At 41.9% G+C, this 27,721-nt stretch overlaps 3 protein-coding genes across 3 annotated transcripts in view; 2 read left to right on the top strand and 1 right to left on the bottom strand.

The window, feature by feature from the left end:
- The window catches only part of pds5b (PDS5 cohesin associated factor B), a 32,314-nt gene extending 21,205 nt beyond the window's left edge, over positions 1–11,109 (top strand). Inside the window, exons 9-35 of the mRNA XM_079566193.1 lie at positions 7–122; positions 306–400; positions 581–726; positions 990–1,141; positions 1,734–1,847; positions 1,994–2,075; positions 2,456–2,504; positions 2,598–2,737; positions 2,836–2,951; positions 3,031–3,136; positions 4,681–4,841; positions 5,073–5,196; positions 5,270–5,428; positions 5,509–5,577; positions 5,794–5,930; positions 6,054–6,177; positions 6,380–6,584; positions 6,657–6,771; positions 6,872–7,004; positions 7,084–7,203; positions 7,306–7,368; positions 7,451–7,593; positions 7,738–7,798; positions 7,882–8,270; positions 8,518–8,598; positions 8,882–8,969; positions 10,400–11,109. Coding sequence (XP_079422319.1) covers positions 7–122; positions 306–400; positions 581–726; positions 990–1,141; positions 1,734–1,847; positions 1,994–2,075; positions 2,456–2,504; positions 2,598–2,737; positions 2,836–2,951; positions 3,031–3,136; positions 4,681–4,841; positions 5,073–5,196; positions 5,270–5,428; positions 5,509–5,577; positions 5,794–5,930; positions 6,054–6,177; positions 6,380–6,584; positions 6,657–6,771; positions 6,872–7,004; positions 7,084–7,203; positions 7,306–7,368; positions 7,451–7,593; positions 7,738–7,798; positions 7,882–8,270; positions 8,518–8,598; positions 8,882–8,969; positions 10,400–10,432 — 3,321 coding nt within the window. The 3' untranslated portion in view covers positions 10,433–11,109. The remainder of the gene's footprint in view (positions 1–6; positions 123–305; positions 401–580; positions 727–989; positions 1,142–1,733; positions 1,848–1,993; positions 2,076–2,455; positions 2,505–2,597; positions 2,738–2,835; positions 2,952–3,030; positions 3,137–4,680; positions 4,842–5,072; positions 5,197–5,269; positions 5,429–5,508; positions 5,578–5,793; positions 5,931–6,053; positions 6,178–6,379; positions 6,585–6,656; positions 6,772–6,871; positions 7,005–7,083; positions 7,204–7,305; positions 7,369–7,450; positions 7,594–7,737; positions 7,799–7,881; positions 8,271–8,517; positions 8,599–8,881; positions 8,970–10,399) is intronic.
- Positions 11,110–13,259: 2,150 nt separating this feature from the next.
- On the top strand, positions 13,260–21,613 carry kl (klotho). Its single transcript, XM_079565812.1, has 13 exons — positions 13,260–14,065; positions 15,192–15,622; positions 16,051–16,130; positions 16,267–16,429; positions 16,510–16,615; positions 18,064–18,213; positions 18,378–18,613; positions 19,265–19,460; positions 19,581–19,759; positions 19,994–20,101; positions 20,195–20,303; positions 20,392–20,518; positions 21,221–21,613. Exons 1-13 carry the CDS (start codon positions 13,346–13,348, stop codon positions 21,553–21,555), a joined length of 2,940 nt encoding a protein of 979 aa, XP_079421938.1. The 5' UTR covers positions 13,260–13,345; the 3' UTR covers positions 21,556–21,613.
- A 301-nt stretch (positions 21,614–21,914) lies between these two features.
- Positions 21,915–24,455, bottom strand: rfc3 (replication factor C (activator 1) 3). Its single transcript, XM_079567037.1, has 9 exons — positions 24,270–24,455; positions 23,402–23,539; positions 23,234–23,301; positions 23,069–23,166; positions 22,821–23,002; positions 22,607–22,743; positions 22,436–22,534; positions 22,214–22,283; positions 21,915–22,136 (listed from the first exon to the last, which is right to left on the bottom strand). Exons 1-9 carry the CDS (start codon positions 24,354–24,356, stop codon positions 21,945–21,947), a joined length of 1,071 nt encoding a protein of 356 aa, XP_079423163.1. The 5' UTR covers positions 24,357–24,455; the 3' UTR covers positions 21,915–21,944.
- Between the last annotated feature and the right edge of the window lie 3,266 nt (positions 24,456–27,721).

The following is a 27,721-nucleotide window of genomic DNA, read 5'->3' as shown; positions in this document are numbered from 1 at the left end:
TTGCAGAGTAATGACAATGACGAGCGACTGCAGGTGGTGAAGCTTTTGGCCAAAATGTTCGGAGCCAAAGACTCGGAGCTAGCAGCGCAAAACAAACCCCTGTGGCAGTGCTACCTGGGCAGGTGCGTCCACTGCTACTGAGGAAAATCCAAACTTGAAAACATTAAAACTGCCACAGTGAATAAAGATCTGTTGTATTCTGAAGATGTCGCATTTATGGCTCCTTTCCATCCTTCATATGATCTTGTTGTTTTGTTTTTTTCATTTGATAATAATTCATTCAACAACTTGTTCTTCCTCCCAAGGTTTAATGATATCCATGTTCCTATTCGACTTGAGTGTGTGAAGTTTGCCAGTCACTGCCTCATGAACCACCCGGACCTGGCCAAAGACCTGACGGGTAAACCCACACACACAAACTGCTGTATTACATACCATACAGGCACAGGCACAGCATAATAGATTCCTTACAATACTATAAACATCCAAAAATGTGTGACTCTGACTGCCCAGATCACGTTATTCTCTTCCTCCAGTCATGGCGCCACATTTATATCACCGTATCCCCTTTCCTTCCCAGAATACCTCAAGGTCAGGTCACATGACCCGGAGGAAGCCATCCGCCATGATGTTATTGTCTCCATAGTAACCGCAGCCAAAAAGGACCTGTCCCTCGTCAACGACGCGCTGCTCAACTTCGTCAAAGAGCGGACCCTGGACAAAAGGGTGAGTCACACTCCTGTGGATTTGGTAGAAACTTCACTTGGGGGATTTTCATGAACTACAATGCAAATCTGTCATCTACTATACGCCAGTGTTAATGCCGATAAGCATTACAGCGTTTCTGCATACTGTTAATACTGTGCATGAATTATTTAGAACAGAAATGGATCTTTACAGACTTGGACAAACCGAGACAAGTCTCATTGATCCACATGGTGTACGATGTCCAGGCTTTTATTAACCTCCCCCTCTCTGCGTCCTCTCAGTGGCGTGTTCGTAAAGAGGCCATGATGGGGCTGGCGTCCATCTACAGGAAGTACTCTCTTAACGGCGAAGGAGGGCGAGAAGCGTCTAAACAGATCTCCTGGATCAAAGACAAACTGCTGCACATCTACTACCAGAACAGCATTGACGACCGGTGAGCGTCTATGTGGAAATGACCCTGAAACAAACTGATCCTGTTTGTAGACGTTTACTGAGAGGGGAAAAAAATAACTTTACCATTCACCTTTGAGTTTTATATACTGTAGCTCCCACAACCATCTGTCTGAAAACAAATATTTGTGTGACTCTCTTCACTGTTTTCTATAAAACATAATGTATACTAGCCGCTATGTTATTGCTAATAGGAAAGTCACTTTTGCTCAAAAACACAGTATTCCTGATCTAATCAGCTACTGCACCTGTGATTGACGGGGCCTATTATCATTTTCAGTGAGTATAAATAGAAACGTGTACATATTTTACTCACAGTATAGCTTTTGGCCCACATAAGTCTAGTTTATGCCGCTTTCTGACCAGAATCATCATATTTATTCTCCTTTCAACATTTCAATGCGTCTTCCAGCATGAGATTCTGACCTTGTTGAGGACGGTGCTAATAAAAGCAGTCTAACAATGTCTAATTTGCCGTCTTCTCTCTTCAAGAGTTTTTATGAAGCTCGTTTTTACCAGATTTATTAATGTCATGACTAATTTCCGTAATAAAACGAAATGTCCTCTTTTTGCAGGTTATTGGTGGAGCGAGTCTTTGCCCAGTACATGGTCCCGCACAACCTGGAGACGGCAGAGCGGATGAAGTGTCTCTATTACCTTTACGCCACTCTGGACACTAACGCAGTCAAGTAAGTTTCAGTGACTACAGTATGACTTGTACTTGACTTACTGGGCTACAGGATTGAGCATAAATATATCACAATAGAAGTACTGTTAAAATGGTGGTATTCAGTATTTCTTTACTTCTACTTGAGTAACATTATTGTTCTTGCAGAGCGCTGAATGAGATGTGGAAGTGCCAGAATATGCTGAGGCACAATGTGAAAGACCTGCTTGACCTGGTCAAAAAACCCAAGGTAAATCTAATTCAGACAAAATGTGCAGCTATGTATAAACTAGCGATGTACCGATCCGATACTGGTATCAGATATCGGAGCCGATACTGGAAAAAATACAATGTCAGGTATCGGCTAGAAATATCCAATACTGAACCAATACTAGTTTTGGCTAGCATGACAATAACATATGACTTTAATTGACTCTTCTCGATTGTAAGATCAATACATTTTTCACTCAGAGAATGCCACTTGGTATCGGTGAATATCGGATATCGGCAGATACTCAAACCCCCAGTATCGGTAGAAAAAAAGCTGGATTGGTGCATCTCTCGTACGAACCATTTGCGACTTAACTGTGTGTTGGTGTGAGTCTTAATGTGAAATGTTATTACTTTCAGTCTGAAGCATCAAGCAAGGCTGTGTTTGCTAAAGTCATGGTCATCACGAGTAAGTAACACAAGCACATGATTAAAGCATGAACCCAAAGTCACAAACTTGCCATTTCTTTTAAATCTTTTGTAATTGTGTGTGTGTGTGTAGGGAACCTGCCTGACCCAGGTAAAGCTCAGGACTTCGTGAAGAAGTTGGCTCAGGTTTTGGAGGACGACGAGCGGATCCGAGACCAGCTGGAGACTCTGGTCAGTCCCTCCTGCTCCTGCAAACAGGCCGAGACGTGTGTGGTGAGTAAGGATGTTCATTTGGCCAAATATTTATGTAGCTATGTGTTTGTGAACATGTGTAGATGTTGACGTGTGGGTATTTTTTGTTCCTTTTTTAGAGGGACATCACCAAAAAGCTCGGCAGCCCCAAACAGCCCAGCAACCCCTTCTTGGAGATGGTAAAGTTCCTGTTGGAGAGAATCGCTCCAGTTCACATTGACACAGAATCAATCAGGTATTTTTTATTATTGCTGTTGTTATTCAAGTGTTGTTTATTTGCTCTGGCTGTGACTTATTATTTTTTCGATTCCTAGTGCTTTGATAAAACAAGTGAACAAGTCGATAGAGGGCACAGCTGACGATGAGGAGGAAGGAGTCCCCACTGAAGAGGCCATCCGAGCAGGACTAGAGCTGCTGAAGGTAACTGTAATAAAGCTGCTCATTTAAGGCGAGACACAGTGGTTCAAACGCAGTCATCAATGTTGGGAATTATTTATATTTATCGTAGTTTAGTATTTTAAGTACATTTGGTATCCATGTGTTGCTCGAAAGGCGGGTACTTTCTTTTTTCTGTGAAACCACAGTGGAAGCAAAGGCTACTGAATGCGAAACCACTGCAAGTCTCGTTTTACTTTTGCCACAACATCTTCTCTTGAGAATCACCAACAGCCTCCAAACTTGAAAATATACGTTTTTTTCAGAGGGATTTTTATTAATCAAATTTCTTGCCTTTATTTCTTGCATTTTTAAACCCCAAAAACAGGGCAATATTTTAGTTTTTACTCTTTAATAACTAGCTTATTAAAACAAAATAAACTAGATATTCCAAATCCCCTCTTGATAGAAAATATTTTTAACTCGTATATCAACAAAATAATAATAAAAAATCTGCTTTAAGGAGCTATACCTGATTGTACAAAGAAACAGGGTCACTCAAATTTCAAATTGCTATTTTCTGGTCCAAACTCATCTCAAACTTTCCTAATGCATTTACAACATCAACATCCGTCACAGGGACAGAGTTTAAACCAGGTTTCACAACTTTCAGGAGGAAAACTGTCACTTCACTGTAAAAAATGCCAACTAGCCTGACATTTTATGACTGTTTTAAAGGCTTTAAAACCAGTGTTTTTTGGACAAATGTCTGCTTTTACCATATACTAAAGGACAAAACAAATTTTATTCCAATAACAGAAAATTAAAAAAAAATCAAGGATAGATCCTTTAATCCAGGCAACTTTATCCATTTTCTTTGGTCTAAAGAAAATGCCCTTATTTTTACATGAAAACATGAAATATCAGAAAACTTGCACTACCTTTTTTGTTTTTATTTATTTATTTTCATAATCTGCAAACGTTTCAAATTGTTTTCTTAATATTTTTTCCCCCCTATACACCCGCTGTGCCTCGCCTTAAAAGAAGCACTCGACACTCAATTTGCCGTGTTATTTTCTTCCTCATAATTGTTTTAACAGGAGCTTTTAATCAAACCCTTAACTCCTCTCTAAATCCAGTCCTGGTTCAGCTCAGGATCACAAAGCTGTTAATTAATTTCCTGCCGCTCGTCTGGAAGGTTGAACAAAAGGTGTAAAATTACTGAGGAGAATTGTAAAGAAAACACTTGCATGACATAATGGGTTTATGCTGGTCCTCCAGAGGCCTTTTATAGTAAATCACCATCTGTGGCTCAACCAGCTGTGATTAAATTCACTGTGTATCTGGAAACACGAACGGCACAAAAAGAAAAAAAAGAGGAAAAGTAATTGTTCAGTCGAGCACAATGCCTCCCTGTGGTTTTCCTCTCGGCCCGATTTCCAGACAGACAATTTGGAATAACGGTTTATAGACTCCTACTCACACTTCATTCATCATCAAGATGCACAAACTAAACCCTTACATTTGAGTTAGATGGAGTCCTCTTACAACTCAGTTCACCATTATCGCTCTCTTGTCTCTTGTCCCAGGTGCTGTCCTTCACACACCCGGTGTCGTTTCACTCCGCAGAGACCTTCGAGTCTCTTTTGGGATGTTTGAAAATGGACGACGAGAAAGTGGCCGAGGCCGCGCTGCAGATCTTTAAGAACACAGGCAGCAAGATGGAGGAGAGCTTCCCTCACATCAAATCGTACGTTTAATCACTTTTGTATTTTTATAATAGTATTCTTTGATACGGAGCGTAATATCGCTATTGTTTTGTATGTTTGCTACGACGAGGACATTACTTATTAAAATGGATTACACAGCTCTACACTGTGAACACAAGCTTTGACCTTTCACGTCGACCCTTGGCTTTTACCCATAGACATATTTGGGTGCATTTATGTGCTGTAAATTCTGCTCCCTCTGCGCCCCCCAGTGTCTTGCTGCCTGTACTGCAGTCCAAGGCGAAGAGAGGCCCCCCTCGACAGGCCAAATATGCCATCCACTGCATCAACGCCATGTTCACCAACAGAGACACCCATTTCGCACAGATCTTTGAGGTGAGTTTTGTTGCACAGCCTTTCTGAGTGTTTGCCCGACGCCTTTACATGAACAATTGTGTCGTTTCTCCAGCCTCTGCACAAAGGCCTCGACCCTGCAAACCTGGAGCAGCTGATCACTCCCCTCACCACGCTGGGACACCTGGCTCAGCTCGCACCGGAGCAGTTCGCCGCTCCGCTCAAGTCTCTAGTCGCCAATTTTATCGTTAAGGATCTGCTGATGAACGACAGGGTACAGACTAACAGTAGACTGATTTTCTAGTGTTTTAGTAACAACCAAAACAGGATGAGGAGCTTATTTTCTCTTTGTAGATTGCAGGCAAGAAGACGACCAAACTCTGGGTCCCTGATGATGAAGTGTCCCCTGAAACACAGGCAAAAGTAAGTTTAAAAAAAAAAAAATAACGCTCTCAAATAAAGTCTTCAGCAGTAATATATTTTTACTTTCTTTTGTATCTGCAAGTGGTTTGGTCAATTTATCAGTATTTTTTGTGTTAATGCTCCTAAATTGTGTATATTATTTGCATAAAGATAAAAATACAGTGAAAGTATGAATGTTTTAATCTCTAACTATATCTTACCCTTTGTCTGTTGCAGATCCAGGGCATTAAGCTGATGGTTCGGTGGCTTCTGGGAGTGAAGAACAACCAGAGTAAATCTGGTAACTCCACCCTGAGGATGCTCACGGCGATTCTTCACAGCGATGGAGACCTCACGGAGCAGGGCAGGATGGGGTACGCATCCATTAATACGAACATGCTTCTATTTATTTTTTTGATTGTTTAAAATCAGCTTGGCCAGTACCGTTTGATTTACTCATTAAGGCAACTGTTAAAGTTTGTCTCTTCCCATTGCAGTAAACCAGACATGTCCCGACTGAGACTGGCCGCGGCCTGCGCTCTGTTAAAACTGGCACAAGAGCCGTGTTACCATGAGATCATCACTCTGGAGCAGTACCAGCTCTGTGCACTCGTCATCAATGTAAGCACAATTACTACAGCTACTTCTGATTGTACGTTATTACTTCTCATCAGCCTTACTTCACTACCAACCTCCATTTCTACAACGAGTACTGCCATTACAAGTCTCTACTACTGCATTACAACTATTACAACTACTGTTTAATACCACTTTTTCATTGTGAACTGTGTTAAAGTTTTCCTCCTCTTTTTGGATACTTCAGGATGAGTGTTATCAGGTGCGGCAGTGTTTTGCCCAGAAGCTCCACCGGGGGCTCTGTCGTCTGCGACTGCCCCTCGAGTACATGGCCATCTTCGCCTTATGTGCCAAGGACCCGGTGAAGGAGAGGAGAGCTCACGCCCGGCAGTGTCTGGTCAAAAACGTCAACATCCGGCGCGAGTATCTCAAGCAACACGCTGCCATCAGTGGTAAGGAAAGAAGTGCAATATTATATTCAGTTTTATTTCAACATGGACTAACACCGTTTTATGTCTCCACAGATAAGTTGTTCTCCCTTCTGCCGGAGTATGTTGTGCCCTACACCATTCACCTTTTGGCCCATGACCCAGATTATGTCAAAGTATCCGACATCGAGCAGCTGAAAGAAATTAAAGAGTGAGTGTTTTTCAAGAAAAGGACATGAATTATTTACTGCTTTGGCTACAAACCAGTGCTGGTTAAATGTTGAGTTGTGACGTTTTTTATTTTTGTTTAGGGCTCTCTGGTTCGTCCTCGAGATCATTATGGCCAAGAACGAGAACAACAGTCACGCCTTCATCAGGAAAATGGTAGAAAACATCAAACAGACGAAAGACGCACAGTCGGCCACTGATGCCAAAACCAATGAGGTACAAGAAATATGTTTGTGAAATAACTACTGCACCTTTACAACCTGAAGATGACTTTAATTTCTTTCCTTTTGTCCAGAAACTGTACACAGTGTGTGACGTAGCAATGAACATTGTAATGTCGAAGAGCACCACCTACAGTCTGGAGTCGCCAAAAGACCCTGTCCTCCCCTCACGCTTTTTCACCAAACCTGACAAGGTTTGTTTTCATTAAAGCTCAGTGTGCCCTGTCATATATTTACTTATTTCTGATGTGTTACGTTTTAATTCATAAAAAACAAATCTCACCCTTGTTTTTCAGAACTTCAACAATACAAAAAATTATCTTCCTCCAGAAATGAAGTCCTTCTTTACACCTGGAAAGGTACGATGTAGTACGGTCTTATTTTATTTATTATTTTCACGCCATTTTCTTTCACATTAAAACGGACTGTTTTTGTCCTCAGCCCAAATCGGCCAATGTTTTGGGAGCCGTGAACAAGCCTTTAGCGTCAGCTGGAAAACCGCTGAGTAAAGCGTCGCGAACAGAAACCGCCAGCAACGACGACCCCTCGTCCAACCCAGGATCTCCAAACCGCAGCAAGTCGAGGTAAGTAACAACGTGATGCTTAATATAGTGCGTCGGCCCTCTCTCAGCAGCACAAAGCGTTATAGTTGTCCAATACTTGAAGAAATAATCGTAACACTAAAATAGTAGTTGGTTGCAGCCCTGATAACCATGTTTGCTTTGTAGGCATGACAGCACAGAAAATGACCACAGTGAAAATGAAGACTATGGCCTTAACACTGACAAGGTAATTTTAAACCGGATGTGACTTTATCCATTCAATATAATGTATACAATAATTACACGCACTTCTGTCCATCTTCTCAAAAGGAAATCGAGAAGCCGCGTGGGCGTAAACGCGGCGTGGCCTCCAGCGAGGACGCGGACAGTAAACCAAAACGTGGCCGTAAAAAAGCCGTGGCTTCGACAGCGGAGCCCGAGGATCCGTGGGACGACGACACCAGACCCGAGGACGAACAAAACAGCCCGCCCAAGAAACGCAGGGGGCGGCCCCCCAAGTCCGCCTCGGCCAATCAGGACTCTCCGCCTAAAGGGAAGCGCGGCAGGAAGAAGGCAGCCCCGCCTCCTGAGGAAGAGGAGGAGGAAGAGGAGCGAGACGAGGAGATGGAGGAGGAAGAAGAAGACGAGGAGCGAAGCAGCGATGTGGAGGTGAAGAGCAGAGGACGCGCTGCGAGAGGAGCACAGCGGCGGTCACAGGGGTGAGCAACAAGACTATCAATGTTCACTTTTTTATCAACCCCAATACCCAATCAACTTCTGCAGCTTTCCAGCAGCAATAAAGATTTTTCAATAAACTACAAATGTGGGGGAGATTAAAATCTTAAATCTAAAATATTTGTTGTTTGTACCTTATTTGCAGATGTTGGTTAATTGTGGGTGTTGTCTCACAGAAAGCCGTTCTCGTATATAGTAGTCATCTTATTCGCTTATCCCCGTCTTATTCAGGCCAGATTCAGCAGAGTCCACTCCACAGAAAAGAAGAGGACGCCCACCCAAATCAGCACAGCCCGCGGCGAAGAAACCAGCGTAAGACATGCATTCATTTATAATATTGTAGTTACCACAGTAATGCGGTTAAGAGATAGTGTACATTTATGAATTTACCTTATTCAGAATTATCTTGTGTGATTGAAGTTGCCCTTTAAAGCTCTTCTTTGTCTCTAATCCCACTCTAATCCCAATGAGGACAATGTGATAATACATAAACTATATCACTATGTTTCTTGGGTCGTCTCTACCGCTCCAATCGGCAGCTCTCTAAGTTCAGTAACAAAGGTATGTATATTTGAAATGTGTTTTGTCTCTCCAGTCGTGGTCGAAAGGCAGCAGCTAAAGACGAATCTGAGGAAGAGGAGGAAGACGACGAGGAAGAGCAGGAAGATGAGCCAACGCCGAAGGTGCGATATGTCACAATATTACAATGTCAATGTCAACTTTATTTGTATAGCACATTTACAACAACACTAGGTGCCCAAAGTGCTTCACATACAGGTACACAATATAAAATTACAGTACAAAACAACAAGAGAAGCGCACACAATAGAGTTATAATACAGCTCAACTTGAATTGAACGCCAACGCAAACACATGTGTTTTAAGGGCAGTCTTAAAGGTTTCTATGGTTGGAGCAGCTCTGACGTTTAGGGGGAGACTGTTCCAGAGTTTGGGAGCAGCCACACTAAACGCTCGATCTCCTCGCGTCGTTAAACGGGACAAAATTAATACAAAATTAAATACAGTGTCATAGAACTATTGAGATGATGGTAAATTGCAGATGATGATCTCTTTTTTTTCACTGGAAAACAGGGAAATTATTTTGATACCAGTTTCCAAGATGAATGCATTTATTTAATTTAACCAGGAAAGTCCCAGTGAGATTAAAAACCTCTTTTTTTAAGGGAGTCCTGGCCAAAAGGCAGCAAATCTCATAATAAAATGACTTACACATTAAAGATGTCGACTCAAGTGCTCTTAATTTGTACTTAAAAGTGTTGAACAGAATAAGTTCAGTTATGTTCTAGTCTTTTTGCAACATGTTCCATGTAGAAGGAGCAGAGTGAACATAAGCCCTTTTCACAGTTCTGAATGCAAACGGTAAGAGTTTACGCTCTTCCGTGATTGTTACAGATGTGAGAGGGCTGTAGACCAAGCATGGCCTTATAAATAAAAGTGTACCAATGTCCCAGCCTCCTGGAGGACAAAGGCTATCCCACTCCAGAATACAGTTCACAATGATGGTTCAAGGCCCTACAGTTAGCAATGAACCTCAGAGAAGCATGGTAGACAGTGTCAGTCTTATGGCGACATTAAGCAGAGGCATTCATGTACAACAGGTCTCCATAGTCTAAAATGGATAAAAATGTTGCAGTGACAAGGCGCTTTGACCTCTCAACCCGACAGAAAGCAGCGGTAGTACGTTTTTATGCATTTGGGTTGATTGTTGTGAAGTGTACACTATCCAGCTACATCATTTTAAGGTAATCTCTTCTTCCATCTGTTAAAAAAAAAAAAAAAGCCGCACTTGATATGTTTAACCAACCAACGCAGATGCTGTAGCGGTTTGTAAACTACTTTCTCTCTTACTTATTTAGAGGGCATTCTTGTTTGCTATGGGAGATACAACCACAAATCACTTGAACACAATGCACTCGTACTTCCCAATTCACAACTAGAAAGTAGGACCATTTTAGTCATAGCACATTACGGCAGCTTTATACTTTGGTAAGCAGCATAGTAGGTGCGCTTGGTAACTCACAGTAAAGGAAAGCATTTAAGAGGTGGGTGATGTATTGGATCAGGAATCGTTCAATCTTCTCTCTCTTTCCAGGGTCGCAAGAAGGCAGCGGGGCGAAGAAGATGAATGTCCTTCACACCCATCAATGAAGGATTTGAGCCTTGTGTAGGAAAAGACGATACGAACATTATGAACTTTTTAAACTTTTCATACGTTGAAGCTCCAACTGTTACACAACTTCACACACTCATTGATATCATCCCACGCTGTGAGTTGTTGCATTGTGTTGCCTTGTGCCGCCATTTGCCACATGATTAAATTGAAAATGTTTGAACAGAAAAACAAAAAAAAATCATTTGTAAATAGTCTCTTATGTCTGTTTCCTGTTCTGTTGATGTTCGTTTCTGACTGGGGGGATGCTGTCAAGCCTTATTTGTTTTTTTTATAATTCAAGTGCTCCCTCGAAGCAATATGTCAAATCTCCCCCTCCTCTTTGTCCCATTTTAAAGAGATTAATCAGTATCTTTTTGTGATGTTAATTGTGCATTTTACGCTCAAAAAGTCCATGCATTGTGTTTACAGCTCTGTATATTAAAGCCTTTTTTACCATGTATGAAATGTCCAAATGTAGAGTTGAAGATTGTAGCGTGTATGTCATATTTTTTAGGTTTTTAGGCCAACGTCTTTCGCAGCTGTGGTTAGTAGCGTGTGTCACCGCTGGTAAAACTAGGCTTCACATCCACCCAGTCAGGCCTCTGTTGTATCAATATAATTCTATATAAAACCTGACACGCTCTGCTTCTCTTTATTTTCTTCAGATGAGTTTGATCCAGGGGGTAGTCAAGCGTCAGTCGGTAAGAGAGCGGACTCTTGAGGTGACAAAGTATCACGAGGGTATTGTAGTGGTGTGTTTGAAAAGCAGCATATACATGTACGGATTAGCCCATTTATTCCTATTTTCTAAAGAGCCGCTAAATTGTTTACAACCTGGGACTAAATCAGATCACAACATGGACTGAGACTGCATCGTCAAACCAGGATCAGGTCTTAACTTCGCTCTCGTTTCACTAGTTGAATGAAGAGCTGAAGTAACAGGACTGATTCAAGCGTTATAAGGAATATTCACTTATCTCCTGATATGCTGCATGTACAAGTTTGGGATAGCGTAGTGGATAAACACTGCACATCTACAGGCTCAACCCTGACACAGGCGTACTGTGAATAATACTCTTGCAGGCCAAGGCACGTCACCCCATGTAAAAGAACACTAAAGCATCATCATTGACCTTTATTTAACCAGGATAGTCCCACTGAGATTAAGAATCTCTTCTTCACGGGAGTCCTGGCCCAGATGGGAACCTATTGCACATGTTTTAGTGGTGGGGGAAACCGGAGTACCCGGAGGAAACCTACGCAGACACAGGGAGAACATGCAAACACCACACAGAACGTCCCGTCCTGGTGGGAATCGAACCCGGGACCTTCTAGCTTTGAAGCACGAGCTCTTACCGTGCTGCCCATCATGACGAGTTCATTGTTTTTTTTGCATGAAAAAATGTAATAGATTTTATTTTATAAATTTAAGTTTTTAATTCTTTCATTAATTTTAGGAAGAATTATTAACAATTATGATTTCGTCCCAATCTGTCTGAAACACCAATGTTCCCCTGTGCAGCGCTTAATTTGTAAATTAGTAGTTTCAGGAACACTTTTGGTCTGTTGTGATGGATTCAGGGGAACAGGCCAAAACATCTGCTGGAACACTCATTAAACACCATTGTATAAGATCAGATCTTTGCCAGGTCCTCCGAAATAATGCCCGGATCCTTTTACAGTGGAAAACTGAAACTGGGGATCAAATTAAGCACTGCCCTGTGCATTGTGATTCATGTTGTCTTTTGGGTCACCCTCTGTGACTTTGTATTGCTGTTGGTGTCTGTTCATTTGAGATGTGAAGTTTCCAGTCCAGCTTCATACTGATGGGGCATGACTGTACATACTGATTACTTGATTACTGGGCCAAACTAAACTAAAATGGTGTCAAACAGCTTTTCTACAGTATCCATGGGTTATCATGACAAAAGGTATATTATTGTTATGATGATTTTATGACCTAAAACATAGTGAAATGCAAAGTTTCACCTGACTGCACAGTGCACACCTTTTAGATATATAAATATTCAGTGGAGGGTCATTGCGTTGAGGGTCTGATGTTTCTAAGCAACGGGACTGAACAGGAAGTGGAGATGACAGAAGGTCACTGTTTGCATAAGTTGATCCTCCTCTATAACCCTGATGGATCTGATGAGACACGTCCACATGTTGACATGGTAGATTTCCTTTGTTGATGCAGTGATAAGATTATCTGCCCACAGACACAGAGTGCTGTTCGTGAGATTTTATTATAGGGACATTGTGCACCTGAGCCTTGTGCATAATCAATGTACAATCATGATGTTAGGATTCAACATTATTACTAGAAATACAAGCTCAGGTGCCATTCAATTTAATGTCAGAATGTCTTGGAAAGGTTGTGAATCTGACAACTTTCAAAGCACAGTGTGACATTTCACATATTTCTACATTTTGAAATTGTTAGAGTGAGCTGCTCATATCAAACCCAATCAAAAAGTAAATGAAATGGTTAAAGTAGAGGGAACATACAATATAAAATTGACTTGAAAAGTAATAGAAGTAGCCAATACACACCTTTTTTTCCCTCCTTTTTCTTTTTCGTTCCAGCAGTGCACAAATCCCTGCTTTGGTAGTTCAAGCCCTCTGTCTGTAAACAATAACATTCCCTCTCTGGCCCTCGGTGTCACTGACCCCCGCGCGCCCCCCTTGCCTCTGGATTGGTGACTGATTGATCGATGTCCGGACCGCTCAGCCTGGACACCGGTGCGTCAGGTGCTCCGTGGCTAATCATTTACAGTGTGAACACGAGGTCCCCCCGCTGGCTCACACCGGGTACAGTATGGACAGGCGTCAGGACTGGCATCTTCTCACCCAGATGTGAAACTTTAGCGGAAACAAACCATTATGGGCGCGCTCCTGTTCACCTGCGTCATAGCGGTCATGCTCACCGGGGTCAGCGCGAAACCCAACTCGGGTCTCAAGACTTGGGGTCGGTTTCAGAAGCTGCCATACCCGGGGGACAAGGCTTTTCTATACGAAACCTTCCCCGAGGGGTTCATGTGGGCGGTGGGCACGGCCGCGTACCAGGTCGAGGGCGCGTTTGTGAAGGACGGGAAGGGGCTCTCCATCTGGGACACGTTTACGCGCGGTGGGACCAGGGTGGTGAAAGGCGACGTGGGCAGCGACAGTTACCACAACGTGCGCGCGGACATTCGGGCCATACGGAAACTCGGGGTCACGCACTACCGCTTCTCCCTGTCCTGGGCGCGCATATTCCCCAACGGGACCCGGGGCAGCTACAACGAGGTCGGCACCAACTACTACCGGACCCTGATAAAGAAGTTAAAGGAGATCCGCGTGCAGCCCGTGGTGACCCTCTACCACTGGGACCTGCCCGAGCACCTGCAGCAGAGCCTCGGGGGATGGAGCAACCCGCAGCTCGTGGACATTTTCCGGGACTACGCCGACTTCTGCTTCCACGCGTTCGGAGACGATGTGAAGTACTGGATCACCATCGATAACCCGTTTGTTGTGGCCCAAAGCGGGTACGGCACCGGAGAGGAGGCGCCCGGGGTCAAGCATGACCCGGACCTGCCGTTCAGAGTGGGACACATTCTGCTGAAGGTGAGGGGAAACTGTTTATCTACTGCCTCCCAAATATAATGGCGTGGTTTGCCCATTAAACCCTTACCCTCCACCTGAACATGTTTTCTCCAGTTCGGCATTACTCAAATCTAAAAGCTTCTTGGGGGAAAAAACATCAATAACTGCAACAAAAAAAGTGATGAAACAGTGACAAAAAGCCACAAAAGAGCAACAAAAAAGGAACAAAAGAGGGACAATAATGTGACTAAAATGTGCCAAACCAAATGTTTTACTATTGCAATGTCAAATTAATAGACAATAAAAACATACAATTATTTCCAAAATGTGGCCAATTCCTGTCCATCACTGAATACTAAATATAAACCAAACCAGGGGCGGACTGGGACTGAAAAACAGCCCTGGACTCTGACTAGCCTGGCCCAAATTAGCGTAATTGTGACACTTCCACAAATACATATTTTAACCTTTTACCCCCCGCCTAAACATCAACGATTGCATTTTCCCCAGTTCGGCTTTTTATTATTATTATTTTGATTTGGTATCATCCGCAAAAAGAACGGGAAAGGTGGTCGTAGAAACAGAAGCAAAATCATTCATATAAATAATAAATAATAATGGTCCCAAAATTGAACCTTGTGGCGCACCATAATCCACGGAATTCCTTTTAGATTCATGTTTTTTTATACTGGGCTTTACCCAAATCTAAAAGCTTCTCGACTGGAGAGCAACAATGTAACGCCTCATTTGAAAGCTAAGACCTACAAAACTGATGGAAACTTTTCGTCAAGTCGCCACATTTTTGTCATATTTTTGTGGTTTTTTTAATCATTTTTCCGATGATTTTGTTTTTCTCAGGTTTTTGTAGTTTTTTTTCTCCGTGTTTTTCTCACGTTTTTGTTGACTTTTCATCCTCTTTTTCTGGCTATTTTGATGCTTTTCTTTTTATCTTTTAGATTTGGGTAAAGCTTGGTTGAGGCGGGACTGGTGGCCCTAAAGCCAGTGGCCCTTCTGTGCTCTTCCAGAATGGACATATGGCCAGTCCACCCCTGAACCAAACTATTGCGACTCAATGTTTACTTTTCTCTCCCCTCCAAACATATTCGTTATCCTCTATTTTAAAGTCATATACGTTCTCTTTCCTCAGGCCCATGCTGCTGTCTGGCACCTGTACCACAGTCAGTACCGGCACCGTCAGAATGGGCGCATCTCCATGGCGCTGGCGTCCCACTGGATCAAACCAAGCCGGACACGTCGAGAGAGCCTTATTGAGTGCCAGTGCTCCCTGGACCATGTTCTGGGCTGGTTTGCTCGCCCCATATTCACAGACGGAGACTATCCCCCCTGTATGAAGCAGAGGCTTGGGTCCAAACTGCCCTCTTTTACACCGGAGGAGAGGGACTACATCAAAGGGACAGCGGACTTCTTCGCTTTGTCCCACGCTGTTGAGTTGAGTTTCCAGCTGATCAGTGACGGTCTAAAATTTGGGCAGCAAGAGGATCTTGACTTGAGGATGCTGCTGTATTGGGTGAATGCAGAGTACGACAAACCGCCCATATTTGTGGTCCAGAGTGGTTGGTAAGTTCAGTTGGAGAGATCACCTCGCTCAGGGTTGGAGGGACATGACATGAGAACGTCAAGCTTTAAATCTCTAACATGTAAAGGCAGTCATAGTGCCAAGTCGATTCCTTCTGCTGTATGTCCTGAAAAATACATTCATTTTAAATTGTGATGTGGTCTGAGATAGCATAGTTCGGAGCCTACATTTTAGACATCATTATCAGTCAATAGCTGTTTTTCCATTAAAATATTGTTTATCATATCCATTTGTAAAATCCCCACATTTCCCCACATACACTGGTCCACTACCGTATTGCTGTATTACAATATTACTGTGCAGACCTTCTTTTTGTATTTTCACAGTGATTGTTCATTTGTAACTGGTTTATTGCTGTCTTAATGTGTTTGCATTGATATTAAGATGCCTTTGTTTCTGCTCTACACAGGTATGTCCTCGGCAAAACCAAGACCGAAGACTCCAGACACATGTACTACCACAAGAGGTTTATCGCAGAGACACTGAAATGTTAGAAACACACGTAGTTCATGTTTACTACATGTTAATATTTGTTTAATTTAATCAATTGTTGTTGAATATGTTTGCTATATATACTGTTGTAAACGTAACATTAGTTTTGGTGATTCTCCTCTCCGCATTGCAGCTATAGTCATTGATGGCGTGAATGTGATCGGATACACAGTCTGGTCCCTTGTTGACGGATTTGAGTGGCATCGAGAATATAGTGTTAGACGTGGGCTTTACTATGTTGACTTCAGCACTACTGACATGAAGAGGGAGCCAAAGACCTCCGCTACCTTTTACAGGTTCTTAACTCACTATAGTTATCACTTGATAAACTTTAGCCTAATTAGGTATTTTCAAGTAAAATGCTATTTTCTTTCAGGACAGTGATACAAAGCAATGGTTTCCCGGAGCTTCCTGATAACAGCCCAGTTCAAGGAGTCTTCCCCTGTGACTTTGCCTGGGGAGTCTCTGCCAACTCCATCCAGGTATGTGCCCTAGACTAGTGGTTCTCAACTGTTTTGTCTTACAAAAGTTTTTTTGGCAATTTTGTCACTCATAGATAGTGATTGTGTGAAGCCAGGTCAAGCAACTGAGTTTGCTCTTTTTAAGTCATAATGAAAATATAAACTATAAAATCACCCTGATCAAAAGTTTACATACCCTGGACATCTTGGCCTGATAATGTGCAGACAAGTTTACACAGACGGGTTCAAATGACTACTAAAAGGTTAACATCCTCACCTGTGACCTGTGTTTGTAGTAATTGTGTGCATAAAAGGTCCGTGAGTTTTTGGGCTCCTGACAGACCCTTGCATCTTTCATCCAATGCTGCACTGGTGTTTCTGGTTTCTGACTCATGAGGAAAGTAAAAGAATTGTCAAAGGATCAGCAAGAAAAGGTAGTTGAACTGTATTAAATGGGGAAGGGTTACAAAAAAGATATCCAAGGTACTGAGATTATCAATCAGTTCAAACTTTAAGTGGTAAATGCAGGATTCGGTTGAAACAAAACCATGGTCAGGTCGACAAACAAATATTTCAGTAAAAACTTGAAAAGAAAAACCAAGAGATAGCTTCATCTGAAATACAGGACACTCAAAAAAAAAGTTTTAAGATGCACAATAAGGAGGCACTTGATGAAAAAGTCACCAGAAAAAAACTATTACTTCGCAAATGCCACAAAGTATTTACTTATATGCCAAACAGCACAGAGACAAGCCTGAACATTTCTGAAACAATGTCATTTGGAATCATGAGTCACCAAGGCCTGGATGAATACCATTCCTACAGTGAAAGCTGGATCACGGATGTTTTGCAGATGTGTGAACTACAGGGAACCTGGTCAAAACTGATTTCAGGATGAATGCAGCATGTTGTTAGAGAATACTGGAGGAAAAGTGTCACTCCTGAGTCTGAAGCTGCACATGGGACACACTTGGACGTTCCAACATGACAACGATCCAAAACACAGGCCATGTCAACCTCTCATTGGCTACGGCAGAATAAAGTGAAGGTTCTGGAGTGGCCATCTCAGTCTCCTGACCTCACTATCAGCCACTCTGGGGAGATCTCAAATGTGCAGTTCAAGCAAGACAGCCCAGGAATTTACTGAAACTAGAGGCTTTTTTGCCAAAAAGGAAAAAAAGGTAGTTTCAATTATCACAAGTAGATCAATCACAAAATTGATACATTCAGCACATTTTCTTTGCTATTCGTTGAAATCGTCATTCTTTATTCACGTAAAAAATGTTGTCTTCACTGCTAGGGCTTTTTAATAACATTCCAGCAACCTTGTAGTATTTGCCCTCTGTGACCATGTAGTTCTTTCCATTGATTAGTCCCATTTGAACCGCTCTGTGTATATTTACAGAGTTAGCCTGCAGAGGTGCATTTGACCTGATCTGCCCCTCTCCTCTCGCTCTGTCTTTGTGCAGGTGGAGACTATGCCCAGCCAGTTTGCAGACCCCAGTGTTTATCTGTGGAATATCTCTAACAACGGAGAGCTCATCAAAATAAAGGGCCTCATTGCTCCGCCTCTGAAAAGGAATATACACTGTGCTGACTACGCCACAATAAGACAACAGGTCAGTCAATCCCATGAGTAAAATATCTCATCTCCAGGGAATGTGAAACTGAAATAAAATGAAATAATCTCCAATAGTTTCTTACCTATCTCTTCTTGCTTAACACCCATACTTCATGTAATAGTATTGAAGCCACATTCTAACTTCTTTTGCCTGTATTTTAGGTTGAAGAAATCCGCCACATTGGGGTGAATCACTTCCACTTCTCTCTGAACTGGTCGGCCTTGGTTCCTTCAGGAGACGTGTCCCACCCGAACAGCACTCTACTGGGATACTACCGCTGCTTCACCCGGCAGTTGCTCCAGGCCAATGTCACCCCAGTGGTCACCTTGTGGCACCACACCAAGCGGGGGAGCAGCCTGCCCGCCCCGCTCAACACCGCTAACAAGTGGCTCAACAGGTCACTGCATAGCTCTCAAAACTGATGTGTTTGAACAGCCATACCATCTTGTCTGATTATAGGAGCTAAGCCAGGGCAGGACTGGTTAGTACATACAGTATGAAAAAATGTTTTACTTAATACAGGGGTGTCCAAACTTTTTTCATGGGGGGCCGCATATTGAAGTGTACACGGGGTGAAGGGCCGTAGATCAGTAGTTAGTGCCGCAAAACCTTCGACTAGCAGAGGTTTAAATTGTGCCCCATACCTCTATTTAAGCTTAAAACTTTCATGCCAGCTCTGTCTCACAAGAAAATGTTAGTTGTTAGGTTAGAATTGTATAGAATTATTACATTTCAAATAATAAGGTCCATCTCTGGTGATGTGTACCGATACAGCAAGAGGCCGAGGGCCACCATAAATTGGTCTGAGGGCCGAATTTGGCCCCCGGGCCGCACTTTGAACACCCCTGACTTAATACAATTCAAAAGAAATTTAAAAGAGTTGTTTGGAAAAGTTGGCTTCAATATGGAAAAATCAGGATTGTAATCACACATATTTGGACCCATATTGTGAGTCTCCATTGATAAGATATGTTGATTTTAATCCATACTTGAAATAAGCGCATATCATAATTCATTGTATCTAAAAACGTTGTGTATCTGGCCTCAGGAAGACTCCCGAGGCCTTTGCAGACTATGCCAGGCTGTGCTACAGAGAACTAGGTGCCCATGTTAAAATGTGGATCACTTTGAATGAGGCGAACGACGAGGTGGTGAGCTATCAGGAGGGACACCAGATGCTCCGAGCTCACGCTTTGGCCTGGCGCGCCTACGACCGCGAGTTCAGACACCTGCAAGGAGGACAGGTGAGGAATGATTTAGAAGTTGAACATTTCCTACATGGCCTTGAATATTCATCTTGTGGTCGTCATTATTTCCAATACATTCCAATACGTGTACACTCAATGAACTATCTTGTATCTCAGGTGTCTTTGGTCCTACACATGGATTGGGTGGAGCCTGCCTTCCGGTTCAGTCGTGAAGATGTTGAACCCGCAAACAGAGTTCTCGACTTCAGCATAGGCTGGTTCGCGGAGCCGATCTTTGGCAGCGGGGACTATCCTCAGGGGATGAGAAGCTGGCTGCGTCAGCTCAATTCAGTCAGGTACAAACTCTAAACTTTTACACTTGCACTTTAAACCATGGACTCGGCCTGCGGCATTGCGAAATACTGCATTACTTACATGCATGAACAGTACTTTGATTTAGAATCACTCATGGTGAATAAAATGTTGTACCTTGCTGTAGTGCCAAAACACATACATTATGCCAGGAAACTATTTTTTTTTAATGACTATTTCTAAGAATTTTGTGCTGTGTACGGTTGTGTGTTTTTCAGCCTTCCAGTGTTTAATGAAGAGGACAGGAGGCTAATCATGGGCACTTATGACTTCTTTGCTATAAGCCACTTCAGTACCACACTTGTGACTCATGCCAAAGAGGACTTGTAAGATTAACATTTTTCGAATCGAACAAAAAAGTTACCAATTAGTCTTTGTGTTGTGTTACTCAAATGTATTTCTATTGAATCCCGCCGCAGGTACCAATACAATGCCATGTTAGAGGTGCAACGCATGTCGGACACCACCTGGATCCCGTCCCCCTTAAGATCTGTGGTGCCATGGGGGCTCAGGAAAGCCCTCAACTGGGTAAGGAATGTTTACTCCATTACCGAAGAGAAGCTTGTCAAGTTTCCTTTGTGAATAGTCTAATTTATCTATAAATTATGTCCGACAGATAAATGAGCACTACAAGAACGTCCCTGTTTATGTAATGGCCAACGGTGTCGAGGAAGACCCAGCTCATTTCAAAGACAATTTACGAGTCTACTACCTGTACAACTATATCAACGAAGCACTGAAAGGTAACTTCACGGTGTTCATTTTTCAGTATTGCTTCATGCTTGCCTTTCATCTGTACCCAAATTTGAGCCTAGGCCCTCGACAGGGCGCTTAATAATTACACTTGTATTCAGGTCAGTGATCCTGATTACTCAGCTCATGTAAAACATACAGTACAAATTTCATGGACATTGCTGACAAGGAATTATCATCTGCAAATGTACTATCTAGTTAATATCAAAATAAACTAAAATAAGTAGTGGTTCATGGTAAGAAATGAGGTGGGATAGGATGGGTAGAGTTAATTTTCCAAATGTTTTTGTTTAGTTTAGAAAAAGTACTTAGCAATATAGTAAACAAAAGAGTAAATGCTGTTGTAATAGGACAAGTTCGATAAGGGGAAGGCCTGTATTAAAGTACAGCAGCGTAGGCCAAAACCGGCTCTCAAGATGATTTTGGGGAATATTATTAAACAAATCAGAGCTCAAATGCCTGTTGCAGGTACTGTAGAAATCTGAAAAATACTGTCAATTCCTGAGCAGAACAATAATTTAGGCCATATATGATGTACAACACCGGCATTTGTTGAAAGTAATGAAAGTTTCCTCTGCTGTATAGTAGCTATGTTTTAATTGACAAAAAATTTAATTCAATGTGTAGAATAGACATTGGCTCCCAGTTTATCTGTAGCATGTTAACAGTTTATGTTGCTTTTGTAAATGTAGCATACACACTGGATGGCGTGAACTTGAAAGGTTACTTCGCCTATGCCCTGAATGACCAAAGGGACCCCTGTTTTGGTTTATACGGCAACGTACAGGAAGAAGTCATCATCAAAGCCTCTCTGTCCAATTACCGCAACGTCATCCAGCACAACGGCTTCCCCGTGCAAGGAGGGGACCCTCAGCAGTGTCCCAGCAGACCTATGTCCTGTCTCAGCTGCCAGGTGCTGTCAAAAACGCCAGTGTTGGGCTTCCTTTCTCTGGTGGGGTCTGGGGTGTTGATCACACTTGGTATAATCATCTATTATACAGCAAAGAGGCACAACGAAAGTTACTGAAGAGAATTATTTTTGATATGTATTGTATAGTAATATATTGTGTTAGCTGGTCCTGGGTAAAAGCACTTATAACTCCTGCTGCTATATTCTCTATCCGTGCTATGGTTGTTGTGCCAAAAAGTTTTTTATATTGTCAAAGTAATTTATTGTTTATTTAGTTTTAAGTATATTGTATTTATCAAAAGGACATAAAGACAAATGTACAAGTGTGCATTTTTATTAAACATTTCCAATATCAAACTGGGCAATTACATAATTCTGCAAAGAATTGTTAGTCATTGCAACGCCAGATCTTCGAGTGCTGTTGAGGTTTAAAGACAATCCAGACATCTTCAAGTAAAGATTTGATTAGGATTTTCTTTTGGGAAGGGGCAAAGAGCATCATTGATCTAAAACATCATTGCGTCAAGTCCGTCCTCCATGAACTTCTTGTAGATTGCCATGAACTTTGCGACAAAAGCCTCGAGGTGGAAGATGGCTTTGTTTCCCAACTGTAGCCTGTGTTCGTAATGCGCCGCCATATGAGCCACCTCAGTCTTCAGGTGACCGTCGCAGTTGTTCAACAGCTCGTTTACAAGACCCTGCGTTTAAACATACTGTCAGACACAAATATACAAGTGGGAACAGGGTCAGTTAAAGCCGAATGTAAAAACAGTACCTTCATGATTATGTCGGGAGGGATGCAGTGAGTCAGGAGTTCATACAGTCGGGCTCGCACTTCCAACAACCTGAAAAGAACAAGTCAGCGGAAAGAGAAAATAAAGGGATCAACTTGTTTTTAGTCAGCTTTAAATTTATTTTCTACATTTTCTACATCTACAAGAAAATAGCTTTGTACAACATACTCAAGCTTTTGATAGTAACTCAACATGTATCTTACCTTTGGGGGCTCTGTTGGCTCACAATTGCATTGGCCGTCTCCCTCAGGTAAACCTCCCAGTCGGTCTCTGGCACTTCCTGGTCTGCAGAGAATGGGTACCTAAAAAACAAATAGTCATTCAAGTCACAATCAAGCACAGGCAGAGTTAATATCACGAGGGTCCAAACCTACTGTTGCACTCTGCAGGCCTCGCACATCAGAAGAGCTTTGCGCAGATTACGACCAGACTTTTCAGAGATTTGCTTTGCCAGTTCAGGAGGAAGGAGAAGCCCCTCTTTTTTGCAAACACTGGTCAAAACACTGCATACCTAAAGAACGTCAACCAAGATTTAATGACTGATTCTGGTCCATGCAAACAAATACTACAGTGTCTCTCTTGTCTCACCTCTTCAGAGCTGGGAAGAGGTACCCTGACAGCCAGACATCTGCTCCTGATTGGTCCAATGACTTTAGAGGTGGAGTTGCAGCAGAGGATGAGGCGACAGGTTGACATGTACTTCTCCATGGTGCGACGCAGTGCATGCTGGGCATCCTTCGTGAGCCGGTCCACCTCAGTTAGTAGCACCACTGACAATTAAAGAAGATAAATTAGTGCTTTTAGCCAAAAAATTGCGATTGTGGAAAACTTTATACCTTTGAAGTCTCTCTGGGTGCTTGACTGAATCTGCTGAGATTGAGCGACAGTTTTGATCAGCTCTTGAATCACCACACGGTCCTGATTTCCTGCGTCACTAATAACAAATAAAATGGTGTCATACAATTTCAAATAAGAGTTGAGTTACACATTTAATCATTTACCTTGGATTGACTTCCAAGTGATAATTACTTGCTATTGTGTTAATTTCAATTTTCTTCTTCGACGGAGCCTACGCAAATAAAAACAACTCATTATGTATTGTCCAAACATATTGCTGATTGTTTGGGCAATGGGCATATGGGAAAATTCGATATCGGGATGTCTCTTACCACAATACTTTGATGCTCAATTCGCAGCTTCTCCACTCCAGCCCCGTACAGCTCCCGCAACAAACACATGATGCGGGTCTTCTTTCCTGACCCTGACGGTCCATACACCAACAAATGTGGGAAGTCTCCACATTGGACCTAAAAGCAGAAAAAAAACCAGATTGCATTAATGGTTTGCATTTTGAAACATTTGCAGCACAGTAGCAAAATGAAGGGGGGGTTGGGGGAGATCATGGGTAGTTAGTTTGCAGGTTAGTATGTACATGGCATAGGCATGTTAATTCAGTAAGTATAACTTTATGGTGAGGTTTATTCAACATCTTACAGATTCATGTTGCATAGTGAACTGATACCAAGTTGTTACACATTCTTAACCTCTTCACTCGCGCCATAACCAAGTGCATTTTCACCAACTTTACCCAAATCTAAAAGATTACGGCCAGATTTGAAAGCCAAGACCTACAAAAAGAGATTTTTCCCTCGTTTTTGTCACATTTTTGCCCACAGTCTCATCGCTTTTTGTCTCTTTTCTGTTGCTCTTTGGTGTTTCTTTTTTGTTACATTTTTTGTCGCTCTTTTGTTGCATTTTCATCCTCGTTTTTGTCTCATTTTGTTGCCATTTTGACACTTTTTTTCCAGCTTTTTCCAGCGATTTGGGTAAAGCCAAACTGGAGAAAATGTGCTCGGTTCAGGTGGGGGTTAAGCGGTTAATACACCTCTTACAGATTCATGTTGCCTAGGGAACACATTCTTAAAGGGCATTGTGTTTGATCCGATCAATCTCTACTGCTACCCATATTTGATAAGGGAGAAAGATGAAGGAAAGAAGCTAAACCGGGTGCTAAATCGCATCATCCAATTTACGTACCAGGTTTTTCAGCTGCGTGGCTTGCTCTTTGTGATAGTCCAACTTCCCGAGAGCGTTGGGTCTGTACTTGTCCACCCACAAACTCATTTTTTGTTTTGAATTTAGCCAGAAATCTGAGAAACCTTGATATTGTTGACAGTAGCGCCTTTACTCTCCCGCGAAATCTTTTTCACAAAACAGGAAGTGGGTGCGTGACTCCTCCTTCAAAAATACGGAGCATCCGGTGGGTCAAAAATACTCTCGCGCAATTATATGTTTCATATTTTTTGAATGCAAAAGTTTAGTATTTCATAAGGCACGGCTCAACGGGACATTTAACGGCAAATTTAGGTTTGCAAGATTAACGTGTTAGGATATATACACGCAAATGGTGAACATGTGTCTTTGTAGCTAAATATAGACGCTGAAGGATGACATTATGTTAATTAGCATGTTTGACTTGAGCTGCAGATGTGAAGGCTATTTGCAATCTAGCTTTAGACTTCATACGACATACGTGGACAAATGTAGTGGAGGCATTTGATTTTTTTTTTAAAGTGTGAAATTAACCCTTTTTTTTTAAGAAGAACAAATTGTGAAAAAACATCCTCTCTGGAGTCAGGACTGTGCCACTGCTCAACCGGGTAAAAACTTAGATTTTCTAAAATACATTTGATAGATAACGGTGTTTGTGGTGGTGCTGTGCTTTATTATTAATCCACTGTCAAACTAGACTTTAGTTACATCAGTACAACATTCAGCTTTTATCTTTGTTTTACAGTTGGCTTGGGAAATATTAAAAATCAGCCACAGTGAGGGAAGAGCTACATGAAACTGATGGCAATCCCATTCAGAAATAAAAGATTTTACGCTTGATCATCCTTCACAAGCTGTAAATGTGGGTTAAATGTCTTATTGCGCTAATTCTGGAGATTTTGGTGTTTTGGTAGATTATCAAAAATACCTGAAGCCTTTTGCAATTAGCAATTATTACCATTAAAATTGGTTCCCATTGAGATTAATTGTGAAACCCTAGTCTCAAGGCCAGACAAGTTGAGAGAGTTATATAATACTTGGATCGGATTCTGCTCACAAACTAAGCACTTTTTTTTTACTTTAATTGTCTTAATAAAAAGCCTGATCTGTCATCTTTCACATTAGCTTTCTCTCCATGTGTTTCCACTTGGAGCCTGACTGTGGATACATACTATATTTCTGACAGGAATGCTAGGCACAGAGGAGCATGTCTCTGCAGGCCGGCGTGGCTTGCGCTGAAATGCATGTCTGAGGGAAATTGATGTGCATCTGTCACCACTGTAACATACTGTAGCATGGTGTAAAATCCTGGACAGGTGGGGGCGGTGAGGTGGACAAGTTCCTCTGAGAGGGAGACTACGACTCAAACAGAGCTAAACTAATAGAGTATGTCTAAAGGGACATTGAAATAAGCCTAAACCATGACTGAAACGGAGCAATATCAAAGCTAATTCAGTTCCACATAGGTTGCCTTTAGAACATCGCACAATTTAGCTTAATAATGTGAGAGCTGCACCAAAATCCTGTGATCTTAATCTGGTGACCTAAAGTTCTTTGAAATACATCATGATCATTAATAAAAAACACATTTGACATTGAACTTCATGTCAGTTTTTGTTTTTGGTGGATAGGCCTGGTTGTAAAGATATATTAAAAAATAAACCAGGGTATAACATCCACATTCTTGGTTGTTCCCTTTCTCAATACTGTAATAAACTATTGGCTCTTGAGAAAGTTGTGATGTCGCACTAAACTTAATCAGGAGTAAATCTGTTACTAGTGCCGTTTACGCCATAAATGAATCAAAGCCAGAACTACACTACACTAGGTCTAAAGTGGGATTCAATCATGTCAAATTGGACTAAATAAGAACAACAACGTATCTAACCTAGGTCTGAACTGGATCTGAATGATTAAGCCAGAATTCATCTGTTGGACTTTGTCAGGACTAAAGAAGGTTCAAACCAGGTCTGAACCAGAATTGGACCAGTACATTCACCAGGACAAAACCTTTCCTCGATTAAGACAAACCTGGGTCCTACAGTCTGACACATGTTGCTGGAAAGGATTAATGTAGCCCCAAGGAGTTGCCAAATCACTGCAGCAATTAAATGTATTTAGTAACAATTTGAGGAGCTCAATGCAATATCAAATCCACACCACAAAAACCTTAAATCAAGCTTGGTCTTTCCTTTTGTGCATTTTGTACCGAAAAAGTATTTGAAAACAACGATTCTCCAGAGAGATAATCTTCAGCCCAGGAGCAGGCCCCAACAGGCGGGACCCTCTCAAGGTTAAGGTGCAAATAGCAGGTCTTTACTCTTGACCAATGACATTCCCTTTGAAACATGAAATCCAGTGTTTGCCGGAAAACTCTTGAGAATTCCTCATTCCCCTGATAACTGTTCAAAACACCAATTTATGTCATGATCAGGGCTCAAAGATAGATTTTGTTGTAGCTGAAAATAGCTTGATCCGAAAGATTTAGTGAGGTACATGATTGAAGCATTACCTCATGCATTTGGAGGAATGTGCTTCACAGGTGAGATTCTTTACCCCCAGGCCAAATTATTCTGCAGTAACTAAAACATGACAGAAAAGAACAGACATTTCAAATCCAAGTCAAAAATGCACAACTAAGCATACAGTTTCTAAATGCTTTTTCACGCATTTGCACTTGACTTGTTTTTCATCCGCTTTGGCCGTAACACAACACACCACACACTGTTGCACAAACACCTGCCTGAGTCTCACTGAGGTAATGTAGGAGGGTAAAGCATTCCTCAACACCTCTCCCCTCCCTCCTCACCCGTTCTGTTCGTTCATATCTTTTCAGGGTAGGCTCTGTGGATTTGTGAAACAAGCTGCGCAGCGTCAATGGTACAGTACCTCTGGCTCTTTGGACGCATCTGTCTTCAAATAATATGTTTGGGATGACAACGCAGGTATGTACCAACACAGGTATGCATTTTATTGTCTAGTGGTTACAGGCCAAAAATAGATCTATCTATCAATTCAGTAATGGCTTATCTGTGAAGTGGTCAGTGTGTTTTGCAGCGGGATACTTGAAGCACTTAGTGAGAGATTCAAAAAGAACAAACCAGGTTTGAACCAGGGCCAGTGAACTTTGCAATTCCTATTAAAAAAATATATTTGATGAGACACTGTGTACACCCCTCTCATCCCGGTCCAGATGTCTCAGAAATAAACAATGAATAAATCATGAAAGTTTATAATGCATGTCAAAATGAGACTCTCTTTAATAAAGGTTCATGGTTTTGATCAATTTAGTGAAATTCTCAAAAGACATCACAGTTTGTTTCAATTGAGGTAGAAAGTGAGAAAATATAGTGTCAGACGATGGGGTGGTGGAGAAAATTGTCACCTGGGACAAAACATTGTGTTTTAGAAAAAATATATTTGTCAGAGAGAATTCC

The sequence above is a fragment of the Gobius niger genome (genome assembly GCF_951799975.1).
Source record: "Gobius niger genome assembly, chromosome: 11".
NCBI classification, from domain to species: Eukaryota; Metazoa; Chordata; class Actinopteri; order Gobiiformes; family Gobiidae; genus Gobius; species Gobius niger.
The sequence above is the reverse complement of the archived record's forward strand: the minus strand, read 5'-3'. Positions and strand labels throughout refer to the sequence as shown.